The 27,318-nt window shown below is 51.8% G+C and overlaps 2 protein-coding genes and 1 non-coding gene across 7 annotated transcripts in view; 2 read left to right on the forward strand and 1 right to left on the reverse strand.

The window, feature by feature from the left end:
* Positions 1-14,992, forward strand: part of Abcc6 (ATP binding cassette subfamily C member 6) — a 57,842-nt gene extending 42,850 nt beyond the window's left edge. Inside the window, exons 23-31 of one of the 2 annotated variants that reach the window (XM_004644504.2) lie at positions 3,643-3,953; positions 5,716-5,915; positions 8,395-8,521; positions 9,531-9,632; positions 10,659-10,805; positions 12,452-12,610; positions 12,686-12,852; positions 13,951-14,145; positions 14,421-14,992. In XM_004644504.2, coding sequence (XP_004644561.1) covers positions 3,643-3,953; positions 5,716-5,915; positions 8,395-8,521; positions 9,531-9,632; positions 10,659-10,805; positions 12,452-12,610; positions 12,686-12,852; positions 13,951-14,145; positions 14,421-14,529 — 1,517 coding nt within the window. In that variant the 3' untranslated portion in view covers positions 14,530-14,992. The remainder of the gene's footprint in view (positions 1-3,642; positions 3,954-5,715; positions 5,916-8,394; positions 8,522-9,530; positions 9,633-10,658; positions 10,806-12,451; positions 12,611-12,685; positions 12,853-13,950; positions 14,146-14,420) is intronic. The other variant, XM_023704686.1, reaches the window with a different exon arrangement.
* On the forward strand, positions 13,047-13,145 carry LOC111813574. Its single transcript, XR_002818793.1, has one exon. It is a non-coding gene; the product is annotated as a small nucleolar RNA U13 (small nucleolar RNA).
* A 4,733-nt stretch (positions 14,993-19,725) lies between the features above and the next one.
* Positions 19,726-27,318, reverse strand: part of Abcc1 (ATP binding cassette subfamily C member 1) — a 137,348-nt gene continuing 129,755 nt past the window's right edge. For all 4 annotated transcript variants that reach the window (XM_023704671.1, XM_023704670.1, XM_023704669.1 and 1 more), the window contains 5 exons: positions 26,426-26,572; positions 25,422-25,580; positions 24,570-24,736; positions 23,446-23,640; positions 19,726-21,341 (listed from right to left, as the gene is read on the reverse strand). In XM_023704671.1, coding sequence (XP_023560439.1) covers positions 21,233-21,341; positions 23,446-23,640; positions 24,570-24,736; positions 25,422-25,580; positions 26,426-26,572 — 777 coding nt within the window. In that variant the 3' untranslated portion in view covers positions 19,726-21,232. The remainder of the gene's footprint in view (positions 21,342-23,445; positions 23,641-24,569; positions 24,737-25,421; positions 25,581-26,425; positions 26,573-27,318) is intronic.

Genomic DNA, 27,318 nt, shown 5'->3' on the forward strand with positions numbered 1-27,318 from the left:
GGGAGAGGGTCCGGCCCATGCTGCGCCTGGGCTGGGACTGGTCCCTCCGGCACAGGGTAGCAGGAAGCTCTCCACACACTCCTCCTCATAGAAATTTCTGGTCCTGTGCTTTCAGTGGAATTTGTAATCTCCTGCATTTCATTTTTTAATTTTTATCTTCTTCATTCTTTTGAGACAGGGTCTTGCTACACAGTTCAGACTCATAGTGATCCTCCTGTTTCAGCCTCCCCATTGCTGGGATTACAGGCATATGGCACCATGCCCACTTTCGGTGGCCAGCACAGTATGCCCAGGGCTCTGGGCTGGCACAGCATGCAGTACCAGGGATTGTGCTCAGTCCTTGCACTTGCCAGGCAGGTGCTTAGACCATGGAGCTATCTCTCCAGCCCAATCTCCTGCATTTCTATTTAGAATCTTTTTATGGATTCTAATTCTTCTCTAAGTTGCCATTTGTGTTTTGTGTCATCTTATTTAGCACCACTAGCTTTGTTATTCATGTCTTCTGTAGACTTTTTGATTGTTTTCTTTCTTTCTTTCTTTCTTTCTTTCTTTCTTTCTTTTTTTTTTTTTTTTTTTCGTTATGGTGGATCAAATTCCAGACCTTGCGCTTTTGAGACCGGCGCTTATGCTGCTGAGCTATCTCCCTGGCAGTCCTATTTATTTCATTTTTGGCCCTTTATCTGTCTGCCTATATCCTCTGTGATCTTCTGTGAGGCTAGGTGCCTCACTGACCTGTCTGATTATCTCCTCTGTTATCATTTCAAATACTTCGGCTGTGTGACTTTTGGTTTTCTTCCCTTTGATGCCCCATGGATCAGCTGTGGGGGAGTTGGGAGGTTTTGTAGCCATTTTGTGACCTTGTCTTCTCATATTTTTATTTATTTATTTATTTATTTATGTGTGTGTGTGTTCAAGCATGTGGGTTGATTATAGTGGCCACCTTTGTTGTTAGCATGGAAGCCTCTTTAGTTGATGTCCAGTTTCAGCAGTGCTCTCTGGGTGTGGCCATTGTTCTCTGCCATTGTGCCAGGATCCAGTCACCTCCATTGACTTGGAAATAAAGATTTTAGTGTACTTGTCCCAGTTCCCTGTTGTCCAAGTGTGGGCTAAAGTATTGTTAGTGATCCTGAGGAAATGCAGACACTGGCATACAGGGAAAGCCAATTCATAGAAACAGCTATGTCCCTTGACTGTAGTGATAAAATCAGCAACAGTAATAATGTTGGAGACAAACTAGATATTAATAACCCTGAGAGCCAATAACATACTACCCTCAATTGGAGAAAAAAGGACTATAATCATAGTATGAACACTAAGATAAATCAGATAGTAACCTGCAGTAAAAAGTAAGAGTACTAAACTGTACTCCCAGTAACAATAAAAGTGTTAAACAGCATTAACTATCTAACTAGAGATTCAAAAAGTAAAAATAGGGGTGAAAAGAGTAAAGTGTGGCAAATTAATCAGTGGATATGAGATGGAGGAGGAGAGAATGAAAGGAGGGTTCTACTGGAGAATACATGGAAATTAACAGCATTAAAAGGCAGTCCCAAAAAAGGCAGTCAGGCTCAGGATATTGTGGTCCGACCCCCAGACCCTCATGCCTTACCAGACCTGCCCTTAAGGCATCCTGAGCCAGCCCTCCCCCTCAAAAAAAAGCAGTCACAGAAAAAATGAACACAAAAAGAAGAAAAACAGGACAAAATACATAAAATGAAAGATAACACAGAGAAAGACAACTGAAGGGGGAAAAGAATCTAAAGAGGGAAAAAGAAGTAAAAAAGTTATTTTAAAAAGTTCAGCCCCCCCCCAATAAACTAATGAAGAGAATAAAAGAAAAAGTTACTAATTGAGTCAAAGAAAACAATTCCTCTGTCCTCCTGAACGAGTGACTTCTTTCCAGGTTCTGCAGTTGGAATCTGGCCAATCACGATTTTCTCCGCCTGGCTGTAGGGCCTGTGGCTTTCTGAGAGGCCCTTCCCACACTGGAGACCCCTTTGTCCGTCACCGTGAGCCGTGCCACATCTAGCCTATTTGTGTCCTTGCCCACGCTGGCAGAGGGGAAAGGATCAGCCCCTAAAGAGGGCGAGGCCTTGTACTTCTCAAGGAGGCCTTGTCCGGCCCGCTGCCTCTCATGTGGTCCCCTGTGGTGGTCCTTCATGCAGTCCCTTTGGGAGGGTAGCACCGGGGTCCTGACGCCCCCAGTCTTCCAGGTCTCCCTTCCCTCCCCAGACATAATCCTCATCTAGCATCAAGCCTGTCAGTTAGGTCATGCCCTGGCTGCTCCGCTTGGAGCTGGCGGATAGTTGCTTTGCTCACAGGGTGGGGTGGCCTGCTAGCCTTAGCCTCATCTTTAAAAGCTGATTTTAGCCTGCTCGCTGGGTGACACCATGGAACTGCTGTGAGCCCATTCCCTCTACCCCTGGAGATGGGAGCGTGAGGCCTGAACACAAGGACCCTCCTAGTTACAACCACTGAGAAACCTCCCCAGGGATGGTTGCACGGTGACGCCCTTGGGCCAGTGTGTACATAGTCCAGAGGGATTAGACCAGGAAACTGTCCACAGCAGCCCAGCCCTGGGATAACTCAGGTTCTCATTTGTGTGGCACAGTCCCCTCTCGTTACGTGGCACCTGACAGAGTGTCAGTGCCGCAGGGCTGCTGTAAAACAAACCGTCATTAGGGTGATAGCCTAGAACATCAGAAACACACCCTCGCACTAGGGAAGCTGGGAGTCTAAGGCAAGATGTGAGTGGGATTAGTTGCCTGGGAGGCTGCGGGAGAAAAGCTTCAACTGCATTCTTTCAGCTTCTGGGGGCCACCACACCCTTGAGTGGTACATGTATCCCTCTTGTCTCTGCCTCTGCCATCATGTCATCTTCTGAGTCTCTCTGTCTCACCTGTACTTCATATTTGGTACAGGGTCTCACTATGCAACTCAGAGTGATCCTCCTGTTTTCAGCCTCCCCAGCACTGGGATTCCAGGCATGCACTACTATGCCCGGTCTCAGTGGCCAGCTCAGCACCTCCAGGGGCAGGGCCGGTGTGGCATGTTGCTGGGGATCGAACTTCAATCCCTGAGCTTGCCTAAGCAGGCGCTTAGTCCACTGAGCTATCACTCCAGCCCTCACCTGTACTTATAAAGACACCAAAAATTGGATTTCAAATGCACTCAAAGTTTAAGATTTTTTTTTTTAATTTAAAATCTTTTTATTTGTTTATTTGGTACATGGTCTTGTTACACACGCAGCTTGGCCTCATAGTGATTCTCCTGTATCAGCTTCCCTAGTGTTGGGATTATAGACATGCCCCACCGTGCCCAGTGTCCGTGGCCAGCCTGGCATGCAGTAGCAGGGATAGCACTTGGGTCCTTAGGCTTGCCAGGCAGGCACTTAGACCACTGAGCTATCCCCTACCTCCCCGGGATTTTTAGTTACATCTGCAAAAACTCTTTAAAATAAGGTCATATTGTGAGACTCTGGATGGACATGAATTTGGGGGACAGTATTTAATCTCCTGGAGGGTGAAGCCATCAACGTGGCCAGATCATAAGATGCTGATGGGAAGCATACCTGAGTCCTGCAAGGAGAGTCCTGGGGCCTCTGGGTCCATAATTTGACTCTCTCGCCTTCCTCCACCCCAGCCATCGGGCTCTTTGCCTCCATGGCCGCAGTGTTCGTGGGCGGGATCCAGGCATCCAGCCTGCTCTTCCGGAGGCTGCTGTGGGATGTGGCTCGGTCTCCCATTGGCTTCTTTGAGCGAACACCTGTTGGGAAGTTGCTAAACTACTTCTCCAAGGAAATGGACACGGTGGATGTGGAAATCCCAGAGAAGCTCCAGGCCCTGCTGACTTACACTTTCGGGCTCCTGGAGGTCTGCCTGGCAGTGACGACGGTCACCCCTCTGGCCATTGTGGCCATCCTGCCGCTGATGCTCCTTTACGCTGGGTTTCAGGTATGGAGGTGTTGGGTTCCTGGGCCAGCAATGGCCACGTACACCAGTTTTTTGTTTTTTGTTTTTGGTTTTAAATGTATTTAGTACAGGGTCTACAGAGTTTCATTACATAGATTGGATTTGTAGTGATTCTCCTGTTTTCAGTCTCCCAAATGCTGGGATTACAGGCACGAGGCACCACACCCAAGTCTCAAACGCGTCTTAGCGCGCCCCAGGGGTGGGGCTGGCACAGCACTCCAGGGATCGAACCCCTTTGTGCTCTGCCTAAGCAAGCACTTTAGTCTGCTGGACTATCTGGTCAGCCCTGTGCTGGTCTTATCTCTGGGGTCAGGACTCCGTGTAAGAGGGGCTGCCCAGCAGGGGTAGCATCCACAGTAGTCTCTGTCTCCCATATAAGAATTCTTTGTATTGTCTGGGCTTGTTTCTGCTGCATCAGCTTCCAGAATAGATACTAGGAAGGCATTGCAGGGTCTTAATGGTTATTCTGCTAAGCTCAGAGTCTTTCCATTGCCAGGGCCAGAGACCAACTTCAAAAGAACAGAATTTAATGTTTGCATCCTAGGGTGGGGCAGGCCCAGCTGTCACCAGGACACTTACTGTCTCCCTGCTGCACTCAGCGGTTCTCTGTGTGTGGCTCCAGTTCCAGCAGCATTGGTCTCACTTGGGACTAGGGAGAGACATGGATTCTTAGGTCCCTCCTAGACTGAGATGCTAGCAGAGTGGGTCCAACCACCTGGCTGCTAACAACTACTCTCAGTAATTCTGCTGTGTGCTATTGTTTGACAGTCAAGTCAGTGCCTTAGGGCTTCTTGATTTTGCACACAGTCTTTCCAGGGGTGGGTCTGATGATCCTTCTCAGCCCAGGGCTCACATCATTCTTCATCAGCAACCCAAGAAAAAGAACACTTCTCCAAGCCAAGTGCGGTGGTGCCTGCTTGTAACCCCAGCACTCTGGCACATTGAAGCAGGGCAGTCTCAACTATGAGTCCAGCCTGGGCAACTTAGTGACTTAGTGAGACCTGTCTCACCTATAGGAGATCAGGCAAAAGAAAACCCTGTCATCAAACAAAAGCCCTGGCCACCACTGTCCTCCACAATGACCCCAGGTCTTCTCTAGGTCCTCTTGGACTGGAGTAGGGCAGTCTCTCTGCCACTCAGAGGAGCTACTTCATCCCTCAGGCCTTGGTCTGCTCTCACCTGTGGGCTGTGAATAACCCTAAGGCCTGCCCAGTGTGAATGAGGCACTGTGTGTAAAGATCCTGGCACTGGAGCTGTCCTGCAAGCAGCTGTGTAGTAACACACACTATGCATCTGCAGAGCGCATAACCATTGAGTGAAATGAGTGGGTTGACGTGGGCAGCCATTTCCACGGCCTGTTACGGGACTGATCCCACCAGCTCCTATCAGAGTGAAGTCATTGGTCTCAGCATTTGCCAGTGAGATGTTTCACCTTGGCTGTTAGTTCCTTGACTCCAGATTTTACATAAATACCAAATTAGGACAATTTCTACAGGGGTCCTGAGTCAGTGCTTTTGGAGTGTGGGGTATTGGAGGTTTTCAGAGCTCCCTGGATGGGTTTTTGAAAGAATCACGGAACTCTGATTCTGTGAGGAAACTGGACCCAAAGAAGATTAAGCAATTGGCTCCAGGTCGCAGCAAGCTGGGAACTGACTCTGAACCCCTGGAATTGGGGTTCCCTGAGCTTCTGGAAGTCACCTCTCTACTTCTGCCTTCTCCCCTTCCTCCTTCCACCCTGCCTCAGAGCCTGTATGTGGCCACCTCGTGCCAGCTGAGACGCATGGAGTCAGCCAGCTACTCATCTGTGTGCTCCCACGTGGCCGAGACATTCCAGGGCAGTGCCGTGGTCAGGGCATTCCAGGCCCAGCGCCACTTTGTGGCCCAGAGCGACGCTCTCATGGATGCGAACCAGAGGGTCAGTTTCCCACGACTGGTGGCTGACAGGTAAGCAGAGAAGTCCTTGTAATTGATCTGTACCCTTAAAGAGTGACCCTGAAATCATACTGTGTGGGGTGGCATGCCCAAGGTAAAAGCACATTGGGGAACAAATAGGATACTAGATCCCATGGGCAGCCTCCAGGATCACGCTGTGAGCACATGGACCCCAGCCAGAGGGGTCTCCGACAGCAGTGACCCTCGGAGACACAGGAAGGAGACTCTGTTACCTGTCAAGTGGGCCATGCCATGGTGACAGAGTAGCTGCATAAGTTTCCTGAGTCTCCTTTAGGCTCTGAGTGCTGACAGATGCAGGTTCCAATCCCAACTCTGCCGCCTAGTTGCTGGCTGATCCTCGTGAGTTATATAACCTCTCAGTGCCTGAGTGTCATTGATTAAATGGAAGCTGTGCTCAGAATGGCTCTGAGGACTACACATTTTCATAGATAATATTTGTAACATGGCTACTATATTCCTGACATTGTTCTGACATATATGTGCGTAAATAAAAGTTTTGGTTTTGTATTTTTTTTTCCTTTGTTTTCTTTTTTTACAGTTCTGGAGATTGAGAAAGATTTTTGGGGGGGGTCTTGCTCAGGCTGCCTTAAGGTGGGTCTGGTAAGGCATGTGGAGCTGGCGATCGAACCTCAGTCCCCTGAACCTGACTGCATTTGCCCAGTCACTTAAACAACTGAGCTAACCCACAGGCTCCCTATGACTCTTGTTTGTTTGTTTATTTGTGCAGTACTGGGGATTGAACTCAGGATCTGCTTATTCTACTGAGCTATCTCTGTGGCCCCTCAGTTCTGGAGATTGAAGCCAGGGTCTTTGCACTGAGCTACATTTCTAGCTCTCTTGGTTTTGAGACCGGGTCTCACTAAGTCGCCCAGACTGGGCTTGAACTTGCAATCTTCCTGCCTCAGCCTCTTAGAGTACTGGAATTACAGGTGTGCAGTGTTGGCTCTAGGCCATCTGTATTTAAGCCAGTTAACTGATGGCTTAAATACAGTGTTATAGATGATGAGTTCGAGGCACCAAGAAGTAGGAGGCTCACCCAGGGGCACACAGTTGGCACATAGTGGAGCCAGGGCTTGAGACCAGGCGGCCTGGCACTGGAGTGTGGCCGGAGTCAGGTACACAGTTGGCTCTCAATAAGTGTGAATTCCTTTCTCCTTTCTACCCAGGTTCCGAAGGTCTATACATGTGGGCAATGTGTCAATTCCATGTCTTTTGGAAGACTTACCCTGCCCCTTCCTGGAAACTTAGGACATTTAGAAATGCGTGATGCTTCGTGGCATATCTCATTTAATTCTCCCAACTGTACTTGGCCAGATGTCCTGTTAGTACACAGACAGGACTTCATTAAATAGATAGACATGACCTTGTACAGATGGAAAACAGGTTCAGAGCTGATGCTGGGCATGGCAGCTGCAGGTGGTGCTTGCTTCATTTATCCTTCTGGTAGTTGCTTCAGTAAGAAGCATGACCTTTAGACAGGGTGTATGTGTTCTCTAGTGTCAGTGAGGGAGACATGGCCACAAATCCTAGTATCTGTGATGTGTATGGATTTAAGTAAATATCTAATCCTACCTGATCCTCAGTTTTTTCATCTGTCAAATGGGAAGGAGGCCTTGATGTCATATTTGGTAAAGTTCAGGGCTCCCTGAGGACAGTGATTTTTGGTGGGAGATTGAACACGAGGAACATTGATCTACATCCCTGAACCCTTTGTAATTTTTGTTTTTAAATAGGGTCTTCCTAAGTGGCCCAGGCTGGCCTCCTACTTGGCACATCTCTTGCCTCAGCCTCTTGAATAGCTGGGATTATAGTATGTACCACCATGGCCAGAAGATAGTTATTTTGGACTGTTTTATTTAGTCTCATCCCAAGCACCCCCACCATGCCTGGCACATAATGTGCACTCAGTGCAGCATGTATCTGCTAAATGAATGGATGAATGAGCAAATGGCAGGGGGCTGCGTATTCATTCATCCATTCACAGCATATCTGCTGAGCACCTGCAACCTGTTGGGGCCCACATAGGCACTAGAGACCAAGCCAGGAATGAGCCAGGCAAGATCTGTGGAGGCCTGATCTCCTGCTGGAGCTTTGCTAGGCCATGACCAATTATAGATAGCTTAGGTATGGGGAGATGGCTGCCACAGAGGATGTCATCAGCGATGTTAAGAATGGAGGTGACATTGCAGGAGATCTGTACATGAAGGTGGTGTTGGCTCCATGAAGGAGGAGGGCATGTTCAGGCCAGTGGACAGCAAGGACACCTGCCTCGGCACATCCCAGGGACACAACAGTTCTGCTGAGCTCTGTGCAGAGCCAGCAGGGCAGTATCACTTGCCCCAACTCCCTGAGCTGGGGGAGGAGGACATGCTTGCTGGGTCACCCATGGGGACAGAGCCACCCTGATGGCAGAGCAGTGGGCCTTGGCAGATGCAGGAATTGCAGACCCATTGCCTGCTTCTCTCTGCAGGTGGCTTGCGACCAACCTGGAGCTCCTGGGAAATGGCTTGGTGTTCGTGGCTGCCATGTGTGCCGTGCTGAGCAAGGCCCACCTCCGCGCTGGCCTCGTGGGCTTCTCCGTCTCGGCTGCCCTCCAGGTACACAGCATGCCAGGCTTGGACTCCAAGCCATGGGCAGATCCAGAGCCGGACAGACACCCTGCCCCAGGACCTTCATAGAGCCCCAAATCCACATGACCACTGCCAGGGAAATCCTGCCCCACAGGAAATGGCCTGGGCTTTGGTAACCTTGTATGGGAGTCTCCCTTTGCTTAGAGAGCTCAGTGTGTTGGTCTGAAAAGTTGGGCCACTGCTCTGGTCACTGCTGATGCTGTCTTAGTTGAGACTAAGCAGAAAGAGTATTTTGTGATTAACTTCTGCTAACTGTTCACCACGCCATGTGAGGCCAGACCATGACATCCATGTGACATGTGTTATGAATGATGTGCTGTTCCCAGAGCTGCGTGAATATCAGCGCGTTTCATCCACCCAGGCCCCTTCAGTGAGGCTGTGTCAGCCGTGTCCTTGCATAGTTGAGGCCAGGCAAGGCAGCATGCGGCCAGGTGGGTGGGCACAGGGGATTTCCCGGAGCAGGCAGCAGGCATGTGAGGGGGACAGGTGGGGCTCAGGCAAGGGGCTTGGGTAAAGGCACAGGGAGAGGCCCTGAGGGGTGTGGACAAGTCATTTCTAGGCAGTAGGGGACCCCATAGGGAAGGTGGGGTTGAGGAAGAGGAGCCTGTAGGAGTTCAGGGAGTTTGGGCAGAGGAGGGCAGGGCTGGGCCATTGGACTGCTCAGAGCCCTATCGAGGAGCTTGGGGTCAATGCAGGCTCCACCTCCTGGGCCAGGATCCTTGAGGGGTGGGCAGGCACCCGCTCTGAGCAGGCAGTGCTTTGGACCAGCTGTTGTCTGAGAGCTCTTTCCTGCTCTGCACTGGTTCTACTGAAGGAAGGGAGGGTCCTGTTGGCTGAGGCCACTTTGGGCCCAGTTCTCCATGCTTCCTATTACTACATCCCATGCTGAGTTCAGGGGTCTGGTTCTGCCATCCCTGCCCAGGTGTGGGGACTGGTGGAGCTAAGGTGAGTGGAGCCTTGGTGTCTTGCTGCACAGGTGACCCAGACCCTGCAGTGGGTCGTTCGCAGCTGGACAGACCTGGAGAACAGCATGGTGTCTGTGGAGCGGGTGCAGGACTACGCCCAAACGCCCAAAGAGGTGATGGGTGGGGCATAGGGGCAGGGCCCCAGTGGGACTCACAGGGGAGAACACTGAGCCCAGCCTGTGTCTGGGTGGGCTTTGGAATCTGCACCCTTCTCTGTCCCACTAAGCCCACCACCGTCAGCTGCTTCTAGCCAGGCTGGCGGCAATGACTAACAGCGTCAAATCCTGCTTCCTAGCTTGAGCAAAGCAAGTCATGCGGGTCTGGGTGATGGTGGATAAGAGAAATGGGATGTGCCGGCCACGCAGCAGCAACATGATGCAACACTGGGGCACCTTCCCTGCAGCATAATTACAGCACGTGGGAACAGACACACTGCAGGAACAAGGGCAGCCTTGCAGCCTTCCAGGGACACAACCCTAGCGGGCAGCTTGGCAGCTCCTTGATCAGCCACTGCGCAGTCACCAAAAGAAACACAGCAGTAACACCGTTGTTTTATTTTTAATTCTTATTTTTTTATTAGTATGTGTGTGTAGTCTATAATAGTCACTTTCCTCTCGGGGAGGTTGGTGCATGTGAATAATGCATCTTAAGTCTTTTGTTATTCCCTCCCCAACCGCTTGGTCCCCTTCCTGTTTGCAAAAGATCTCTCTCCCTATTTTGATTTTTATTTATGTTTTGAAACTACATGATACTTAAGTTTGTGTGCCTGGTTTGTTTCACTTAACCGAGATCATGGCCCCAAGGGTGCCCATTGGGTGGCTCATTTGGGCTTTGCAGCACAGTGGTACTCAATGGTGTATGAATAGCACATTTTTATCCTCTCGTGTGTTGATGAGCATAGATTTTGGCAGTGAACTGGGCCTAACAATAGTAAGAGAAGAAAGGTAGCTACATCCTCATTATGAGCCCAGAGATTGCTGTACTCCATGCTTTTGTAGTTAAATTTATACAACAACTCTCTAAAATATCAGAAAATATACCCACTTTGCAGAAGAGGAAACTGAGGCTCAGGGAGATGGGCCACCTCATGAGAAGCCCCAGGAGCAGGCCCCTCTGACCTGTGGGCCTTCCTGCTCTAGGCTCCCTGGACACTGCCCACCTGTGCAGCCCGGCCCCCCTGGCCTCATGAGGGACAGATCGAGTTCCGGAACTTTGGGCTGAGACACTGGCCCAAGCTCCCCCTGGCTGTGCAGGGTGTGTCCTTCCAGGTCCATGCAGGAGAGAAGGTGAGCAGTTCTTCCACAGCAACTGGGGGCTACCAGGCCTGAGCACCAGCAGCTTCCTTTGAGCGCCCTCAAACTCCTCAGCTTTCCAACCCAGGACCACCGCACTAGACTCCTAAGGGTGCCTTCCCTCCAACCTTCCTGTTCCATCATGGTGACCCCACATGGGGAGACATCTGTCTCTTCCCTTCCTCCAACCTCAGCTGAACACCCAGAAGGTGGGCAGTGCTAAATATTCTGTCTGCACCACCCAGGTTGTGTGGCATGGGTTCTTGTGTTAGCCATGGGGGGCAGGGGGCAGGTCACTTCTTGCCCACCTGTAAAATGGGAATAATAATACTAAGTGCCTAGATACTGTGGTATTTGAGTTAACACATTTAAAGCACCTGGACACATTCAGCTGATGTTAATCTTCATGGCTGTTTATCCCACAGCACCCTAGCAGGACACAGCTCTAATATTACATTAGATGCCCCTTGCGGGCTCTTTGTGGAATCCCTCCTTCTCTCCCACCTCTTTGTCATCCTTCCAGTTCCTACTCCACGCTCCTCCCTGAGCCCCCAGCTGCCTATCTCACCCACACAACTTGGTCTCCCAGGATCTGTATTTAAGCATATCCTCCCCCTTGTTCAAAACCTTTCAGCAGCTCCTAGGTGCTCTTGGCGCAAAGTACAACTGCCTAAACTTGGCATTCGGGGCCTTGCCTCTGTCCTTCACTGCTCTGCCAAGGTTCAGCCAACATCTGGGGAGCTGACTCCTCTGGGCCAGTGCACACATGGTGATGTAAGCTTAGTGAGCAGGTGGTCTGATTTTTTTAAAAAAAAGATTTGATGTGTTTTATGTGGAATCTTCCTCCTTGCTGAACTTCTCCCATCCCTTGAGAGTCCAGGCGCGTGTACCCCACATCTATGAAGCCCTCTCCACATCCCAGGCAGCATGAATAGCATCCTCTCACTGCAGTGCCTGAGCTTGTTCAGCCCAGTGTTTCCTTTGTTGCCCTAGGAAGACCAGAGAGTGAGCTTTTGGAGCAAGCACTCTCCATCTCTGTATTCTGTAGGGCTAACAGCACGCCTGTCACACAGTGGGGTGACTCGCACACTCCAGTCATGTGCTACACAAATAGTGTTGAATTTGTATTATGTGTCTGATTCTGAGGACCAGGAGTAGCAACAGAGAGCATGCTGGGGGATGGGTAAAAGGATGGACAGATGCATAGGCGGAAGGTTGGGGACACATGTAAAGATAAATAAGGGATGAAGGATGGGGTGGAAAAGGGATGAGAGATGGCTAGAAGGAAAGAGGAGGAATGGCGGAAAAGGTGAGGGGTGGGGGGAAGGGGAGGTTATAGCATGGGTAACAGGGACACAGGGAGAAGAACAGGAGGCGGGGGCCAGTCCAGACAGGGCTGCGGGAGGACGGTGGGGATAGATGGTGGACGAGGCAGAATTTCAGGATGATGGGAGATGGAAGGAGGCACTGAGGGAAGGGTGAGGATATGTGGGAAGGCAGACATGTGGAAGGAGAGGTGGACAGACTGGTGCTTTGAGGTGCTGAGTGGAAGGACACATCTTCCAGACGTACCCATGAGTGCTTGGGCTGTGGCTCGCCCTCTTGAGTCAGCACAGGTCACACTTTCCTGTCCCTGGCAGGTTGGCATCGTGGGCAGGACAGGGGCTGGGAAGTCCTCCCTGGCAGGAGGCCTGCTGCGGCTGCAGGAGGCTGCGGAGGGTGGCATCTGGATCGACGGTGTCCCCATCGACCAGGTGGGGCTGCACACTCTGCGGTCCAGGGTCACCATCATCCCACAGGTGAGGCCCGGAGTGTGGCTGGGCAGAGGTGGCCGGGTGGGGGGCCCTGCTCTGATCACCGCCCTTCCCGCCCAGGACCCCGTCCTGGTCCCCGGCTCTCTGCGGATGAACCTGGACCTGTGGCACGAGCACGGTGATGATGTGCTTTGGGCAGCGCTGGAGAGCGTGCAGCTCCGAGCCTTCGTGGCCAGCCTGCCCGGCCAGCTGCAGTACGAGTGTGTGGAGCACGGTGACGACCTGAGGTACGGTGCCCATCCTAGGAAGGTGGGCGGAGGGGCAGACAGCCCGCGCCACCCCGGGCAGATTAGGGCACCTAGTCTCCTGGGCCTTGGTTTTCTCATCTGTAAACAGAGTCAGCTACCTATTCAAGTGAGGACGACGCGAGTTAATATCTGTAAACTGTTAAAACAGTGCCTGGCATACAGGAGTGATAAAGATCCTTGGGTTCATGAGCGTGAGGATTCATGCTCTATGCCTGAGATGTGCCTCCTTCTAACCCTGTTACCACATGGGTGCGCACATTACCAGTCTGTTGTGGAAAAAAAAAAAAAAAAGTGACTCGCATTCCTCCGATTCCTCTGAGCTACTTCTCACTTTTCTATTTCCCTGAGTGGAAAGCTGAGGCCTGGGGCTTGTGCAGGCTCGCCTTGAGAGCACAGAGATGGGAGAAAGAGCCCCGCTCCTGGACCCCACTTGGCCAGAGAAGGTTCTGGTTCTCTGAAGAGACCTTGCGCCGTGGAAGAAGGAGAGGAAGTCAGGCATGATAGGAGACAGCTCCAGCACCCTGGGGCCCTAGAAGCCAGCAGCTACCAGGAGCAGGGATCTACCTGGGCACAGGACCTTGAATCTCAGCTTCCCTATCTGTAAGAAGCTGTTCATGCTGAGAGGTTTCTCTTCATCCTTACGTAGTTCCCCTCGTACCTCCGTGCAGAAGGATCCGTTAGAAGCAGGCCCTGGAGCCAGAGGTCCTGGGCTCACATGCTGTCTCCCTCTCTGTGACCTCTGACCAGCCGCTTAGCTCTCCCTTTGCATTTCCTCTTCTATCAAGAGCCCAGTGTCTGCCTCTGCGGAGGATGTCCACATAAGCACTAAGAATGTGTCTGGTGCGTGAGCACAGACTAGAGGAAACAGAAGTAGCTTCTGCAGGAGGGGAACCTGAGGCACAAAAGTTTTGGACACTGCCCAAAGATGGGGCCTCGGGGCGCCCCAGCTCTGTGGACCTTGGACCTCACGTGTGGGGAGTGCGTGCTCCTGCAGCTGTTCCACGGACCCCCTTGTGGGCGTGGCCTGTGCATCGCGCGCGGTGTCCATATCCGGCCTCCCTTCCCCTTGCTTCACAGCGTGGGTCAGAAGCAGCTCCTGTGTCTGGCACGTGCCCTTCTCCGGAAAACCCAGATTCTCATCCTGGATGAAGCCACAGCCTCGGTGGACCTGGGGACAGAGGTCCAGATGCAGGCGGCCCTCGGGGACTGGTTTGCGCAGTGCACAGTGCTGCTCATTGCCCACCGCCTGAGCTCCGTGATGGACTGTGCCAGGTGAGGGGTGCCCTTCCCCCGCAGCAGTCGGGGGTGGGCGCAGAGCCTGCTTATGAGGATCTCCATCGGACCACTAGGTACTCACTGTGCAGGTGGAGACTGAGGCCCTGTGGGGGAAGGGATGAGCCCTGACACAGTCTGGCAGCATGCTCTCTGAGTCAGGAGCTGCTTGGAGGGCTGGGCTTTTGGGGAGCAAAGCTCGAAGCAGAAGCAAATTTTCAGAGCTCTTGGGCTGGGCTGGTGAGCAAACAGTAGTTCTGTCCCTCTCTTCCCAGGGTGCTGGTCATGGACAACGGGCAGGTGGCTGAGAGTGGCAGTCCAGCTGAGCTGCTGTCCCAGAAGGGACTGTTTTACAGGCTGGCCCAGGAGTCAGGCCTCATCTGAACTGGCCTCCCCACTGTCCCTGCTGGGTCAGCCCCAAAACCAGCTGTGCCCTGGACAAACCAGTGACCCAGGCTGTTCATGGCCCAGGTAGTATCATGGTCTGAGAGAGGAAAATGGCAAAGAAAAGTGTCTGAGGACACCCAGCAGGCCACAGCCACCACCAACCTGAGGAGACCCAGTAGGCCACAGCTACCCCTGAGCTGAGGAGACCCAGAAGGCCACAGCAACCCCTGAGCTGAGGAGACCCAGAAGGCCACAGTCATCCCCAAGCTGAGATGACCCAGCAGGCCACAGCCATCCTTGAGCTGACTGGGGCAAGGCCCATGCCGCCTTGTCCACCCTGGAACCAACATCAACAGTGGCTTGCAGTCCTGGTTGCTTGCAGGCCTCACACTGAGGGCAGAAAAACATGTCTGCACCTGGTTCTATGCCTGATGAATTAAATCAGAATTCAAGGGGCTGAGGCAATGGTGTGTGTATTTTTTCCAAATTAATCTCATTTTGAGATAATCATAAATTCACGTGTAATTTTAAGAAAATTGGTGTGGTGGTACATGCATGTAATCCTAGCTACTTGGGAGGCTGAGACATGAGGGCTAGCTTGAGCAACTTCGTGAGACTTTATCTCAAACTTATGAGGGGCTGGGGTTGTCGCTCAGTAGAAGAGCACTTGCCTAGCATGCATGTGTCCCTGGGTTCCACCCTCAGCACAAAACAAAACCAGAGATCTGTTGGGCCCTTTGCCATTTCCCCTGCTGTTGACATCTTGTAAAACTCTTGGGCCAGATTAGAGCAGGATATAGACTGATGAAGCTACCGATCTGGTTCAGCTTTCCTGATTTGCTTGTGTGTTTTTTTGCATGCACAAGTATCAAGTTCCACTTGAGTACAGGTTTGTGTAGTCCCACACCCCCTCTACCACACCCACAACTCCTGGTTGGTCTGCATTTTGGCATATGCTTCTAAGCTTCCCCCAAGACTCCAGTGTGCAGCCAGGACTGAGGGGCTGCCTGGTGCCCACTGCTGCCCTTCTGCCCCCATACAGAAGCTCTAAGGAGCTTCTTGCCTGATCTAGACACAAGCCAGGGGCACCTACCCAACATTGAGAGAGGTAGAGAGCTGTCTTTGGGCAAAGCAGGTACTGTGCATGGATTCAACCCCCAACACAAGAGGAGAGGTAGGGACCAGGAAAATCTGCCCAGGACTCAGCCCATTTTGGGCATATGATTGCTAACATCCACATCTATTCTGTGGGAGCTCCAGCGGCCACCACACACCCTGAATGACTCGATCCATGCTGCTTCCCTGGGGACTGCTGAGGGTTGGACACTGCTGTGACCAAGGGTGACCAGTGCACGGCTCACTATAGCTCCTGCCTGTCCATGACAGTGGTCAGAAAATGAACACTGGGCTCAGAAGCCCAGCATTAGGCACCAGGAAAGAGAAGCTAAGGGTCTAGAGCAGCCAAGCCCAAGGTCCACACACAGACAGAGGGCAGCACGAGCAGTCAGATGGGTCCCTGGCATTCATACCACCAGCTGGGACTTCTGGCTCCATGGCCCTGTTGCACAGATGACATGCTGGCACCCAGGAAAGTGGGGGTGAGCCCCACGGACATGGGGCAAGACAATTCTAGTGAGGGCATTCCATGCATTGTAGCATGCATGGCAGGGCTCATCAGCTGCAGGAGCAGGCTACACCCCCCTATAGTCACAAGGACAGTTTCACACACTGGCATATATCTTGGGGGGGAGGTCGAATCTCTGGTCTGAGGTAGGCACAGGAAGCGGCTGTGTTGACTTCTGGAGAGGCCTCCAGGACACAGGGCTGGCTCTGCTCTGTGCAGGCAATGGTGCCTCTCTAGTGGCCCATCTTGACGCAGTTTAGGGTTCCCATCAGCCCAGGGTAATCAAGACCCACTGGAGCCCCCACCCTCCCTTGCAGCACATCTTTACTCACAGCAGAGCTCCTGGCATCCCCTGCAGAGGGACCACGCCTAGAGGCTGCCAGGGTCTGGCATGCTCAGCTGGTTCAGTCCAGCCCACCAGAGCCTGTCATGGCCAGCGAGCAGTGTATGGTACCAGTGGCCAGCGCATGGGAGCCAGCACCTTGTCACCTGCTAACAAGGCTGCTGTTGGGCAGCACCACAGTGCCCTGGAACCCAGCCAGCAGGCTGTTGCAGCCAACAGGGCCTGGCTGGTGGGAGGAGCCCAAGTTAGCACCAGCAAGGTGTCGGGTGCCTGCTCCCACAGCTTTACTTGCCAGGCAAGTGCTTAATCTACTGAGCTGTCTCCCTGGCTCCTTCCCACAGCTTTACAACTTTGCCAGAACCTACCCTTGCCTGGGGGCCGTGTGCCACTCAGTGTTTCCTGGCAGAGGTGGGCACCACTGTGGGCATCAGGACCCTTGGAGAATGGCACTGTGACTGTACCTGACAGATGAGAAAACTGAGATGGAGAGCCTTCAGTTAGCCTTTAGTAAGCAGGTAGCTCTACCCAGCAGAACGGATGCAGAGTGTGTACCCCAACCATGGAGCTGCATGCCTTCTCTTGGGCTCTAGGATCTCAGCCCACACAGAATGACTCTGCTGTACCCAGAGGACACAGGGGGAGTGTTTCCTGGCCTCCTTGAGCTGAAGGACTGGTGTAGGTTTGTCCACCTACTTCCCCAGCACTGGTGCGGCACACTGGTTCCATAAATGCTGTGTAGGGGTAGGGAGAGGGGAGTGATGGGCCACCTAGCATGTGCACAGGTGTCCTCTGGCAGATGTGGTGCTGGGTGCCTACTCTTGTCTGTCGTGTCTTCACCAAACCTGGCCAGGAGCTGTGATGAACCCAGGAGCATGAGGAGGAGCCCCCCAGCTCCTGAAGGGCAAGCTTGAGAGGCCCAGGCTCCCACCACACAATGTTCCCATTAGTGCAAGCTGTGCACCCCTGGCGGAGGGGCTGCAAGTCCCCCACTCGCATGCAGCTGCCATCCCAAGACACACAGGATAGGAGCAAGGAGTGTGCGCCGTGTGAGCAAAGACCCGGGCAGGGCTGTGCCAGCAGGGTAGAGGGTGGCAGCTTGGGAGTGGCCGGGGGGAGAAACTGACAGGCCGCAGAAAGCCAACTTAGAGCCTTATGGCTGGAAGACCACTGAGGGAGCTGCACGTAGACACAAGGGCAAGAGGGCAGTGGCTGGGATCACGGTAGCAGTGATGGGGAAAGAGCAGTTGGATTCTGGGGAGTTTGGGAGAAGGAACTTGCCATAAGACCAGGTACAGGGACAACTCTCATTGGGAGCACTCACTGCAATCTTCCTGCTCGCAGCAAGGGAACCCTTCCAGGGAAAACAGCTTTGCCAGGGACACACCAAAGCTGACATCTCCCCTTACTCCTTGCGTGGCACTGAGGCACCTACCCGGGAGGGGCTAATGCCATTGCCCCACGCCCTCATACAGCAGACTGAACCGGGTCAGTGCCTGGCTCTTTGCCCGCACGCACTGTAGCACACACCAGGCTGGACTCTGAGGATTTCAGCACTCCAGAGCCGAGGGCCCTGGACAGGCCACTCTTCATACCTGAAAGCCAGACTCCCCACCTGGAAAATCTACCTGCTGCAATGCTAAGTCAGCGCCTCACCAGCTTTGTCTACAGACTAACTCCAGCTCCATGGGCGCTAATGCAAGCCAAGGCATCGGCTGGGGGACAGCAACGCTCCAGGAACAGCAGCAGTGCTGGAACATTCATCTGCACATGTTCTTGATGCACGGTGTAAGTATGTGGCATAAGTGGCGTGTCCCCAGACACAGGCACTCTGCACTGCCCAGACTCAGCCAATCTGAACTCACTCACGACCACTCTAGTTTCAGTACCTGTTGTGGCTTGTGTCTCAGCGTCCCCAACAGGCTTGTGCAGTCACAGCTGGGGCTTTTTCCAGGTGGCTGGATCTAGAATATGATGCTGGGATTAAGCGTGCCCTGCACCTTGGGTGTGAGTGCTACCCTGGATAGAATATAAGGGACCAAAAGAGGGCCTCGGTCTATAGCCACACCACCCTAAATGTGCTAGATGATCTTGTCTGCTCTCAGAAGTTAAGCAGGGTTGAGCCTGGTTAGTTCTTGGATGGGAGAAGAGGGCTGCTGTGGTTGCTTGATGCTTTGCTACTTTGCTGTCTTTTGCCTGCCAAGAACTGATTTTCCCACAATGCCCTTCTGCCATGCCACTCTGCCTTGTTGCCAGCCAACTATAAATTGAAATTGTGACAAACTATGAGCTAAATAACTTTTTCCTCCTTTAACTTCAGATATCAGGTATTTTATCTCAGCCATGAGAAAAGACAATACTGCACTGACTAAAACTTGGACATCGTGTCAGTTAGGAGAGGGAGAGGTACTTTCCTCTTGTACGTACACCCACATTTCCCAGCACCATTTTTTTAAGGAACCGGGGATTGAACTCAGGCCCTTGCGCTTGCCAGGGAAGTGCTTATTCCACTGAGCCATCTCCCTGGTCCCACCCAGAACTATTTTGGCTGGGGCCAAACCCATGTCAATGACTTTGGCTGATGGGCTGCAAGGGGGTTGATGTAAGCTTCACTTCTGGTTGGAGATGCCGCAGAGTAGCTGGGGGTCATCTGCGTTCTCCCTGCCCCTGCTCTGTGGACCCCAAAACCAGTGAACAGTGATGACAAGTAGACCACTCTGCAGCCCAGAGCTGCCTCACAGAGGCAGCAACTCTGGAGGCCCCTGAACCTATATTAGCATCAAATAAACCTTTGGGTTCTTTACCCAAGATATTACAGCTCATTAGCTTATTACAGTAGGCCAGCCCTGCCTATCCTGATACAAAGGGATGCTCCAGGGTGATTCTGGCCACATGTGATTTTGGGACCGCAGGTCCCAAAGCATCAACGTGGTGACAATCCTGTGACGTCATTCTGATCAGCCCCACTTTACAATATAAAGCAACTGTGGCACCTACCCACTTGTGCAGGGTTATGACCAAAAGTGATGAGGGCAGGACTCAGGTCTGTCCTAGATCCCTGCCCCTCACTGTGCTACCTCCTAGCTAACCTCCACCCTACTGTTGATCTTAGCCCCACTTCTGGCAACGGCACACCATAGACTCCATATCTGTCACATCTGGGCTCTACCAGAGAAGACCAAAACCTTTGCTGATGCCTGAAAGATGATAGAACAACTGTTTAGAAAGAAATAAAATATTATTTTTACTGTAAATTATTTGCAAATGTTCATGTTTCCAGTGTAAGTCATTACAAAAAGATCCCCAAGAAAAACTTGGTTTCTCTAACATGAAAGGATGGTATAACTTACAAAAAATAAATATGTATCTCCACCTAAAAGAAAGATGCTTCTCTGGGTTTGAAGTCAGCAATGTACAGTACTCAGAGCAGGTACAAATCCCAGGGCAGCAGGGAGCGTGTGCTGCTGTCAGGCTCTCATCGCGGGCTGTCACTGAACGTCTGACAGACCCACTGTGAAGGACTCGGCCTCTTTCTTCCAAGGACACCTGCACTGAATGCCAAATGCAGAACCAGGTTGGGCAAGTCCCCGCTCCTCAGCCCAGGACTTCCTCCTAAGAAATTAGACCCCTAGGACAGCCTTTTTCACTGGAATAGTATGAAAAAAAAAAAAAAGAACAAAAATCACTGATATTCATTAATGGGGTCTTTTTCTTATCCTGGAAGAGAACTGGTATCTAAAATGTCAAGTTTTCTGCCACTTGAAGCCAGATGCCATGAGTGAGAAGTTAAAACTGAAACAGAGACAACACCAGGGACTCTTTGGTACCAGCTGGTAATCCTTGGGAGGCCCCTCAGGCTCCTTGCTCTGGATGCCTTGTAGCCATTAGTAGACTTTCCACTCTTCCCAGTACCGACAGGAGCTAACCCACTTCAGCGATGGGCAGTGAGAGGCTAGAGGAAAGCAAAAGAAAGGCGAAACAGGTGTAGAGGCAAGCAGACTGGAAAATCAGCAGGAAGAGGGCACTGCCTGGCACTGGAGCTTCAGGTCTGGATCAGTCATGGGTCTAGCCACATCCTTGCAGTGACAGGAAGTGTGGGTGTGCAAGGCTGCCTCTGGCCATGGAAGCATGGACTGGTGGGCAGGGCTGGGGTGCTGTTTCCCAGCATCGGTGTCTGGAAGACCAGATAGTTGGCAAGACGACTGTCAGGGCTCTTGGGGCATGGCCGGAGAGTCAGAATGGTTTTCACCCAGCCCCTCAACCTCAGGAACCAGATAAGGTTCTAGAAGTGACAGGAAGCGTCTTGAAGACTTGGGATCCACAGACTTTAGTTAGAGACACATGAGGCAGTTGACTGGATTTGGTCACTAGAATCTTCTACAGAACCAATTTCTCCAAAGTCTGGCTGCTAAAGCCCTTCTGTGGGGACACCGGGGCCACAGCTTGCATTCTTGGAAGCCTGAGAACATGCGTGCATCTCCTGGGGGCTGGAGGCCAGGCTGTAGGTATCTGGGCTCCCTGGGGGGCAGCTGTGTCCTGTTTCTTCAAGGTCACTTCTGGCCAGTGGCTGGCTGGCGGCAGCTACTTTGTGGTTTTGGTTTGATGGGTTTGATTTTCTTTCTGTATCTTTCCTTCTGTTGGTTTCCGAGAGGTGTGGGTTCCCAAGGATGCCAGCTCATCCCTGGACAGCAGCGCGTCAGCCCTACAGTTCGGCCCAAGCGCAGCAGCTCCAGCGCTCACACCAGGCCGGCATCCTTAGCCATGCTATAGAAGAGACCCCTCTGCTGCAGGAGGTCGGAGGGGGGGCCACACTCCCGGATTTCTCCTTTGTCCAGCACAATCACCCTGCAAAGAGAGGGGATACAGACATGAGGGGAAGGAAACTGTGACCCCAAGAACCCATCTAGGACAGTCACTGTTTTGGGTTGGAACCCTAACATCTTCTGCCAGGACTGGTGCAGTAGCCTTCCAGTGGTTGCCCAGCTTTAATCCCTATTTTTGGACAATTTCAAATGCTGCCTCCTAAATTTCTAACCCAAATAATGTTGTGGCCAGTTAGTAATGATGATGTTATCAGTTATTCAGATTCATTGGTCTACTACACTTAGAATAAAATAAAAAGATCTTATCACAATCCACAATAGGGGTCAGCAGCCTTTTTTTGGAACACACCTGATGATGAACATATTCAGCATGGTTTCAGTTACACTATCCATCTTGGCTGTATTTATAATAGGAAAGCAGCCAGAGATGACAGGAAAATGTGGCCATGTGCCAATAAAACTTTATTCATAAAAATGGACAGTAGGCTGAGTGTGGCCTCTGGGTTAATATGCTGGTCCCTTGGTATACAAGGTTCTGCTAAGATCCAATAACGTCTACTTCTGATCTCACATCAGACTAATTCCCCCTGGGTTACATAGTAGGTGTTCAACAGTCTCCTAAAACCATCATGTCAGCTGGGTGTGCTGGCGCAGACGTGTGATCCCAGGACTCTGGGAGGCTGAAATAGACTCACAAATGCAAGCTCAACCTGGGCTACTTAGGAACTTATAGCAGATCCTCTCTCAAAATGAAAAGAAAAAAGAGGAAAGTGGGGCATGGGATGTAGCTCAGTGTGAAGGCCCTGGACTCAACCCCCAGTAACGAGAAAAGAAAGCATGTCGAGTCACTCCCTGACCTGTAACTCCGCAGGGCTTCACCGTGCTCTCAGAGTAAGTTTCAAACCTCCTCATGTGATGACCTGGTGCTCCAAGGTCCAGCCCCAGCTACCTTTCCAGCCACCTCTCCTCTCTCAATGCACTCAAGCCTAACCTCCAGGCACTCTGGCCTCTGGCTACCCTTTAAATTCAGTAAACACATTCCCATTTAAGGGCCTTTATACCAAATTGTGCCCTTTGCCTAGAATATTCTTTCTTTAGCTCCAAGTCTGGAAGACTATGGCCTGGAAGCCAAATCTGGCCCTCTACTCATTTTTATGAGCAGTTTTATTAGTACACAAGTTTCCATTGATTTCTGTATTGCCTATACCTGCTTTCATGCCACCGTAGTAGAGATGGGCAGCTGTAACCATGACCTCCTGGCCTGCAAGGCTAAAAGTATTCTGGAATAGCACAAAAAGTATTACAGAAAAAACTACCCAAGTGCTGGGTTTTTTGGTGACCAGCATTCTCATTATTCAGGTCTCAGTTCAAATGTCCCCTCCTTAGGGAGGCCTTTCTTGATCACCTATGCTAAGTTCAAAACCGCTAGTAGCCTGCACTCAGGGCACATGGTGACCTGTGGGTAGCCTGCCTGCGTGGCTCCTGCTCCATAAACATGTTTAAGAATTAGATTTTATAGCTGTTCAGACATAAAGGCATCTGTAATCCAGGATGGATTACGTTTTTTTCTTTTTTCTCTTTCCATTTTTGGTGGTACTAAGGTTTGTACTGAGCTACGGCCCTAGCACTTCGTTTCATTTTGACATAGGGTTTCACTAAGTCGCCCAGAATGTGTTCACACTTGCAACTCTGCCTCAGCCTCCCAGGGTACCAGCGTTACACTACCAATGACAGCTTCTTCTGATCTTTAAAAGAAAACACAGGCCCACCTGCTACTGCAGTCCCCTCTCCCTATTATAGTGCCGGCCCAGTATAAGCTACCCTCTGAAGTCCTGTTACTGCTTGCTCTGTCCACTCTCTCCTCAAGCCAAGCTACCCGGTCCTGGAGTGGGGCCCCTGTCCAACAGCATCTGCAGAGCTCCACAGCCCCACTTCAAGGCACACAGCAGGCACTGCGACCAGACAAGCTGAGAATAAATGAGTGCATGATGCCATAAGTACTTGGTATTACCCAAAATAAAGAAGTGCCACCCCCTGGGGCTCTTCTTTGGCACAAGCATGGGGGGAGAGGGAGGATGGGTGGATGGGACGGTGAGCAGGGCTGGCCCTCTCAGCTAGGGCTTCACCTTGTGTAGTCCATGATGGTGTTGAGCCGGTGGGCGATGGTGAGGACCGTACAGTCCTCAAACTGTGTCCTGATAGTGGACTGGATGAGGTCATCTGTTTCCAGGTCCACAGCTGCCGTGGCCTCATCCAGCACGAGGATCTTTGTCTTCCTTAGCAAAGCTCGGGCCAGGCACACAAGCTGGCGTTGCCCAATGCTAAAAGGCAGAAGACGACCAGAGGTCATGTTACCCAGTCCTGACCCTGAGCTCAGGCCAGACCTGGGAGAAGGAGAGGAGACACCTTGCCCTGCTTAGCCTAGGACAGCCTGCCCACTCCCCATTTCTAGTCCCTGTGGCAGACATCACCAATCGAGTGCATATTTTGGTCCAATTCACCATGAGTAGTGTAACAGACAACAAAGGTGGCCCTTAGCTCTATCCAACTGTAGGCCCTCACAGCTAACTCTGGGCTTGGCCCTGTGCCTGGCGTTGGCCAAAGAGATGGGGCAAACATAGGGCCAGCAGAGGTCTGACATGGGGAGGCACACTGGGCTTCTCCTGTCACCCACTGGCATGTGGAGTGTGCCTTACTGCCCCCTAGATGGCCAGAAAGACCAGCCAACAGCCATGAACAAGTATGGTCAGGATGAGAAGAGCTGTCTGGCAGGCCACCCCAGCACATGAGCACACTGGAGTATGGCTATCGTGGTGGGACAGGACTGGAGAGGTTCCCTGGGGTAACAGGCACTAACTGCTGGAAACTGGACAGATCCTGGTGATCTGGAGAAGAAAGCCTAGCTAGCAGGGCCACTGGACAGGGACCAGGAGGCTCAGAGCAGTGCTCTCTACTGACTGGTAAAGTACCCTCTAATAGTTTAACAAATGACAGCCACCCTTGGTGGCAATGATGGGAAATGCATTGGTCTTTGTGGTCTTCCTTCCTAAGTCTCAAGGAAAACCCTTTTTAAAAAAGTGTTTAATTTTTTTTTTTTTTAGAAAACTCATTTTATAGACATGGAGACTGAGGCTCCAGTGGTTTGTTTATGGCAGAACTGGGGCTCAAACCTACACAAGCAAGCAGTCTTCACACCCCTGGCCAACCTAGTGGGACTTGCTTCCCACCTCAATGGCCCTGCTCCACCTACCTCAGGTTCTCCCCGCCTTCTGCACACTCGTGGTTCAGCTTGTCAGGGAGGCCTGACACAAAGCCCTTGAGGTGAGCTAGCTCCAGGGCTGTCCAGACATCCTCATCTGAGTACTGGCTGAATGGGTCCAGGTTCATGCGGAGAGAACCGGAGAACAAAACGGGGTCCTGTTCAGAAAGAGCAGATGGCACGTGAAGCTCAGGCCATTTTCTGCAGGGACAGAACACGGAGGCAGACATAAAACATTCTTGACAGAACTATGGAGTCACAGACTGGAGAGGCCCTCAGAATTCATGAATTCTAGTGAGGGTCACGATTTCTTAAAAAAAAAATATCAGGAAACTTCAGGTTACATAGCTCAAAACTTCTGAGGGCTTTCAGCACTGTGGATTTCTCCTCTGTCTTTGGGGAAAATAATACTAACAGGTAACATATTAGGGATCAGCCACTGACATGGGGCAATCTCTGCTGTTTCGTGCTAGGAAGTACTAAAGATCCTCATCCTCACTCCAACGGTGGGGGCGGTGTTTCACTGAGGTGCCTCTCGGACAGCAAGCTCTGCAGGTGCTCAAGTCCCTGCAGAATGGCATAGTATCTGCACATAACTTCCAATCACCTCTGGGGTACTTCTAAGATCTAAGGCAGTCTGTATACTGTGTGAGCAGACATTATGCTCTATCAGTTAGGGAACAATGTCAAGAAATGTTCTGTACCCATACAAGTGTTCTGAACAAAAAAAGAACATCTGTGGTAGATGGGTGGCTGAGCCTGCACACGCAGAAGGCTGCTGTCACTTTCAGTGGAGCCACAGGAGCTGTGGCCCTGGCCTCCTGCTGGCCCTGCCGGCCCCACCTGGGGGATGATGGTGATTTTGAAACGCAGATTATGCAGGCCGATCTTGGCGATGTTGATGCCATCGATGATGATCTCGCCTTCAGCAGACTCATTGATCCGAAACAAGCCCAGGGTGAGAGAGGATTTGCCAGCTCCTGTCCGCCCAACGATGCCAACCTGGGGGATGGGAAGAGCCCTGATGAGTGGGAATGCTGGGATCTGAGGCTGCCCTGGGCTCTGGCCCAGAGCAGCTTGCCCACCTGCCTCACCCTGCTCCCACCAGCACTCTGTCACCACTCCCAAGGACACTCCTCTATGTGCTTGCTTTGGCCAAATGCCAAGAAAGACTAACGCGGACCTTCCTTTCTGAGATACAAGCAGATGCCACCAGACCCAGAGGCAGGTGTCTTCCAGCCACTGACTGGTATTCCTGACATCCACCTACACAACCTCACTGCTCTAACCTCACCCTCTAACATGTCATAGTGCAGCATGCAGGCAAGGTCCCTAAGGTGTAACGTAAGTCATAAAGATTCTGTGGGAATATCAGCTGCTCTGGTTTCCTCTTTGCTACAGCATCTTATGGGAATGGGATGTTCTGAGCCTTGTGGCAAGAAAGTTTAACAAATTCATAAGTTTAGAAATACAAACTGCCAGGAAGACCCTTGACTTGATTTCCTGGGAAACTGTAAGACTCTCGAGAGGATGTCTTCCAGGAATAGCTTCTAAACAAAGAAAGTTTCTAAGATCCCAACTATTCATATGTGTCTCAAGCTACCCCCAGCAGTGACAATGACATCATCTTATGTTAGAGATTAAAAACTTGAGGGCCTTAAAAGGGTAGGCACATGAATGTGAGGGCCAGCAGTTGAGGTGAACAGGGAGGCTATGGGTCTTATGCAAATGGAAAGGGGATCAAGAGAACAAGGGGCCTGGGCTGGGGAGGTGACATAGATGGTTGTAGCCAGCAGACCACAGCCCAGGCCCAACTGTGAAAGGTGTGGGGCATGACGCACACCCACCTTTTCTCCTCCTTCAATGACGACGTTGATGTGCTTGAGAACCATGTCCAGGTCCTCTCGGTACCGCAGGCCATAATCGCGGAACTCCACGCGGCCCACCTCGGGCCAGGTACTGGGTGGTGCGGTCTCCTGGATTTGCCAGGCAGCCTTAGATCACAGTGAGGGTCAGAAGGGAGAGAGAGTAGGAATCCTGAGTCCATCCTCTGGGCCATGGGCTCTGCTAGAACACACCTCCATGCCCCTTCCCGCCCCGCTCCCTTCCATGTTTCCATGGGGCCCTCCTTCACCTCCTGCAGGCTCAGGTCACCTGTGCTCTCCCTGGCCCTGTGTCCTCATGCCCACCCCTGCTCTGTGCTCCTGCAGAGCATGGACCACCTCCTGCACAGCCCTGGACCACCAGGCTATGCCTCTGCTCTCAGCTGTCTCTTAGGGCTCAGAGCACACAGTAGGTGCCTGATAAATGCTTATGGATGGAAGCCCTGAGTGAGTGGCAGTGAGGGAAGCGGTGATGCATGGCTGACACTACAAGCTCTGCATCCACGACTGTTGTATAATTTCATTCATCCTCCCAAGGGCTGCAAAGGGTTCTGTGACACCCGCAGTCACATAGGAAAAAGCTGAGCAGATGACAGACTAAGTGTCTCACCTAGGGTCACAGAGAGTCTATTTGTGAAAAGCCCGTTCTGCATTTCCTAAAACCACACTAGGGGTGCTCTGGGCCAGGCTTGGGGGCTGCGGCCCCACGGAATGTATATCCCTCCTGAGACCGGACACCTGCAGGCTTGACTGTGCTGTGGAAGGCCGGTGTAGACAGACAGGAAGGGTGACTCAGCAAGGAAGCACTAAGCATAGCATGCTTTTTCTGGAGCACCCCTGCCGACTGAGGAGCTCAC

Source organism: Octodon degus, unplaced genomic scaffold, assembly GCF_000260255.1.
Source record: "Octodon degus isolate 3935 unplaced genomic scaffold, OctDeg1.0 scaffold00200, whole genome shotgun sequence".
NCBI classification, from domain to species: domain Eukaryota; kingdom Metazoa; phylum Chordata; class Mammalia; order Rodentia; family Octodontidae; genus Octodon; species Octodon degus.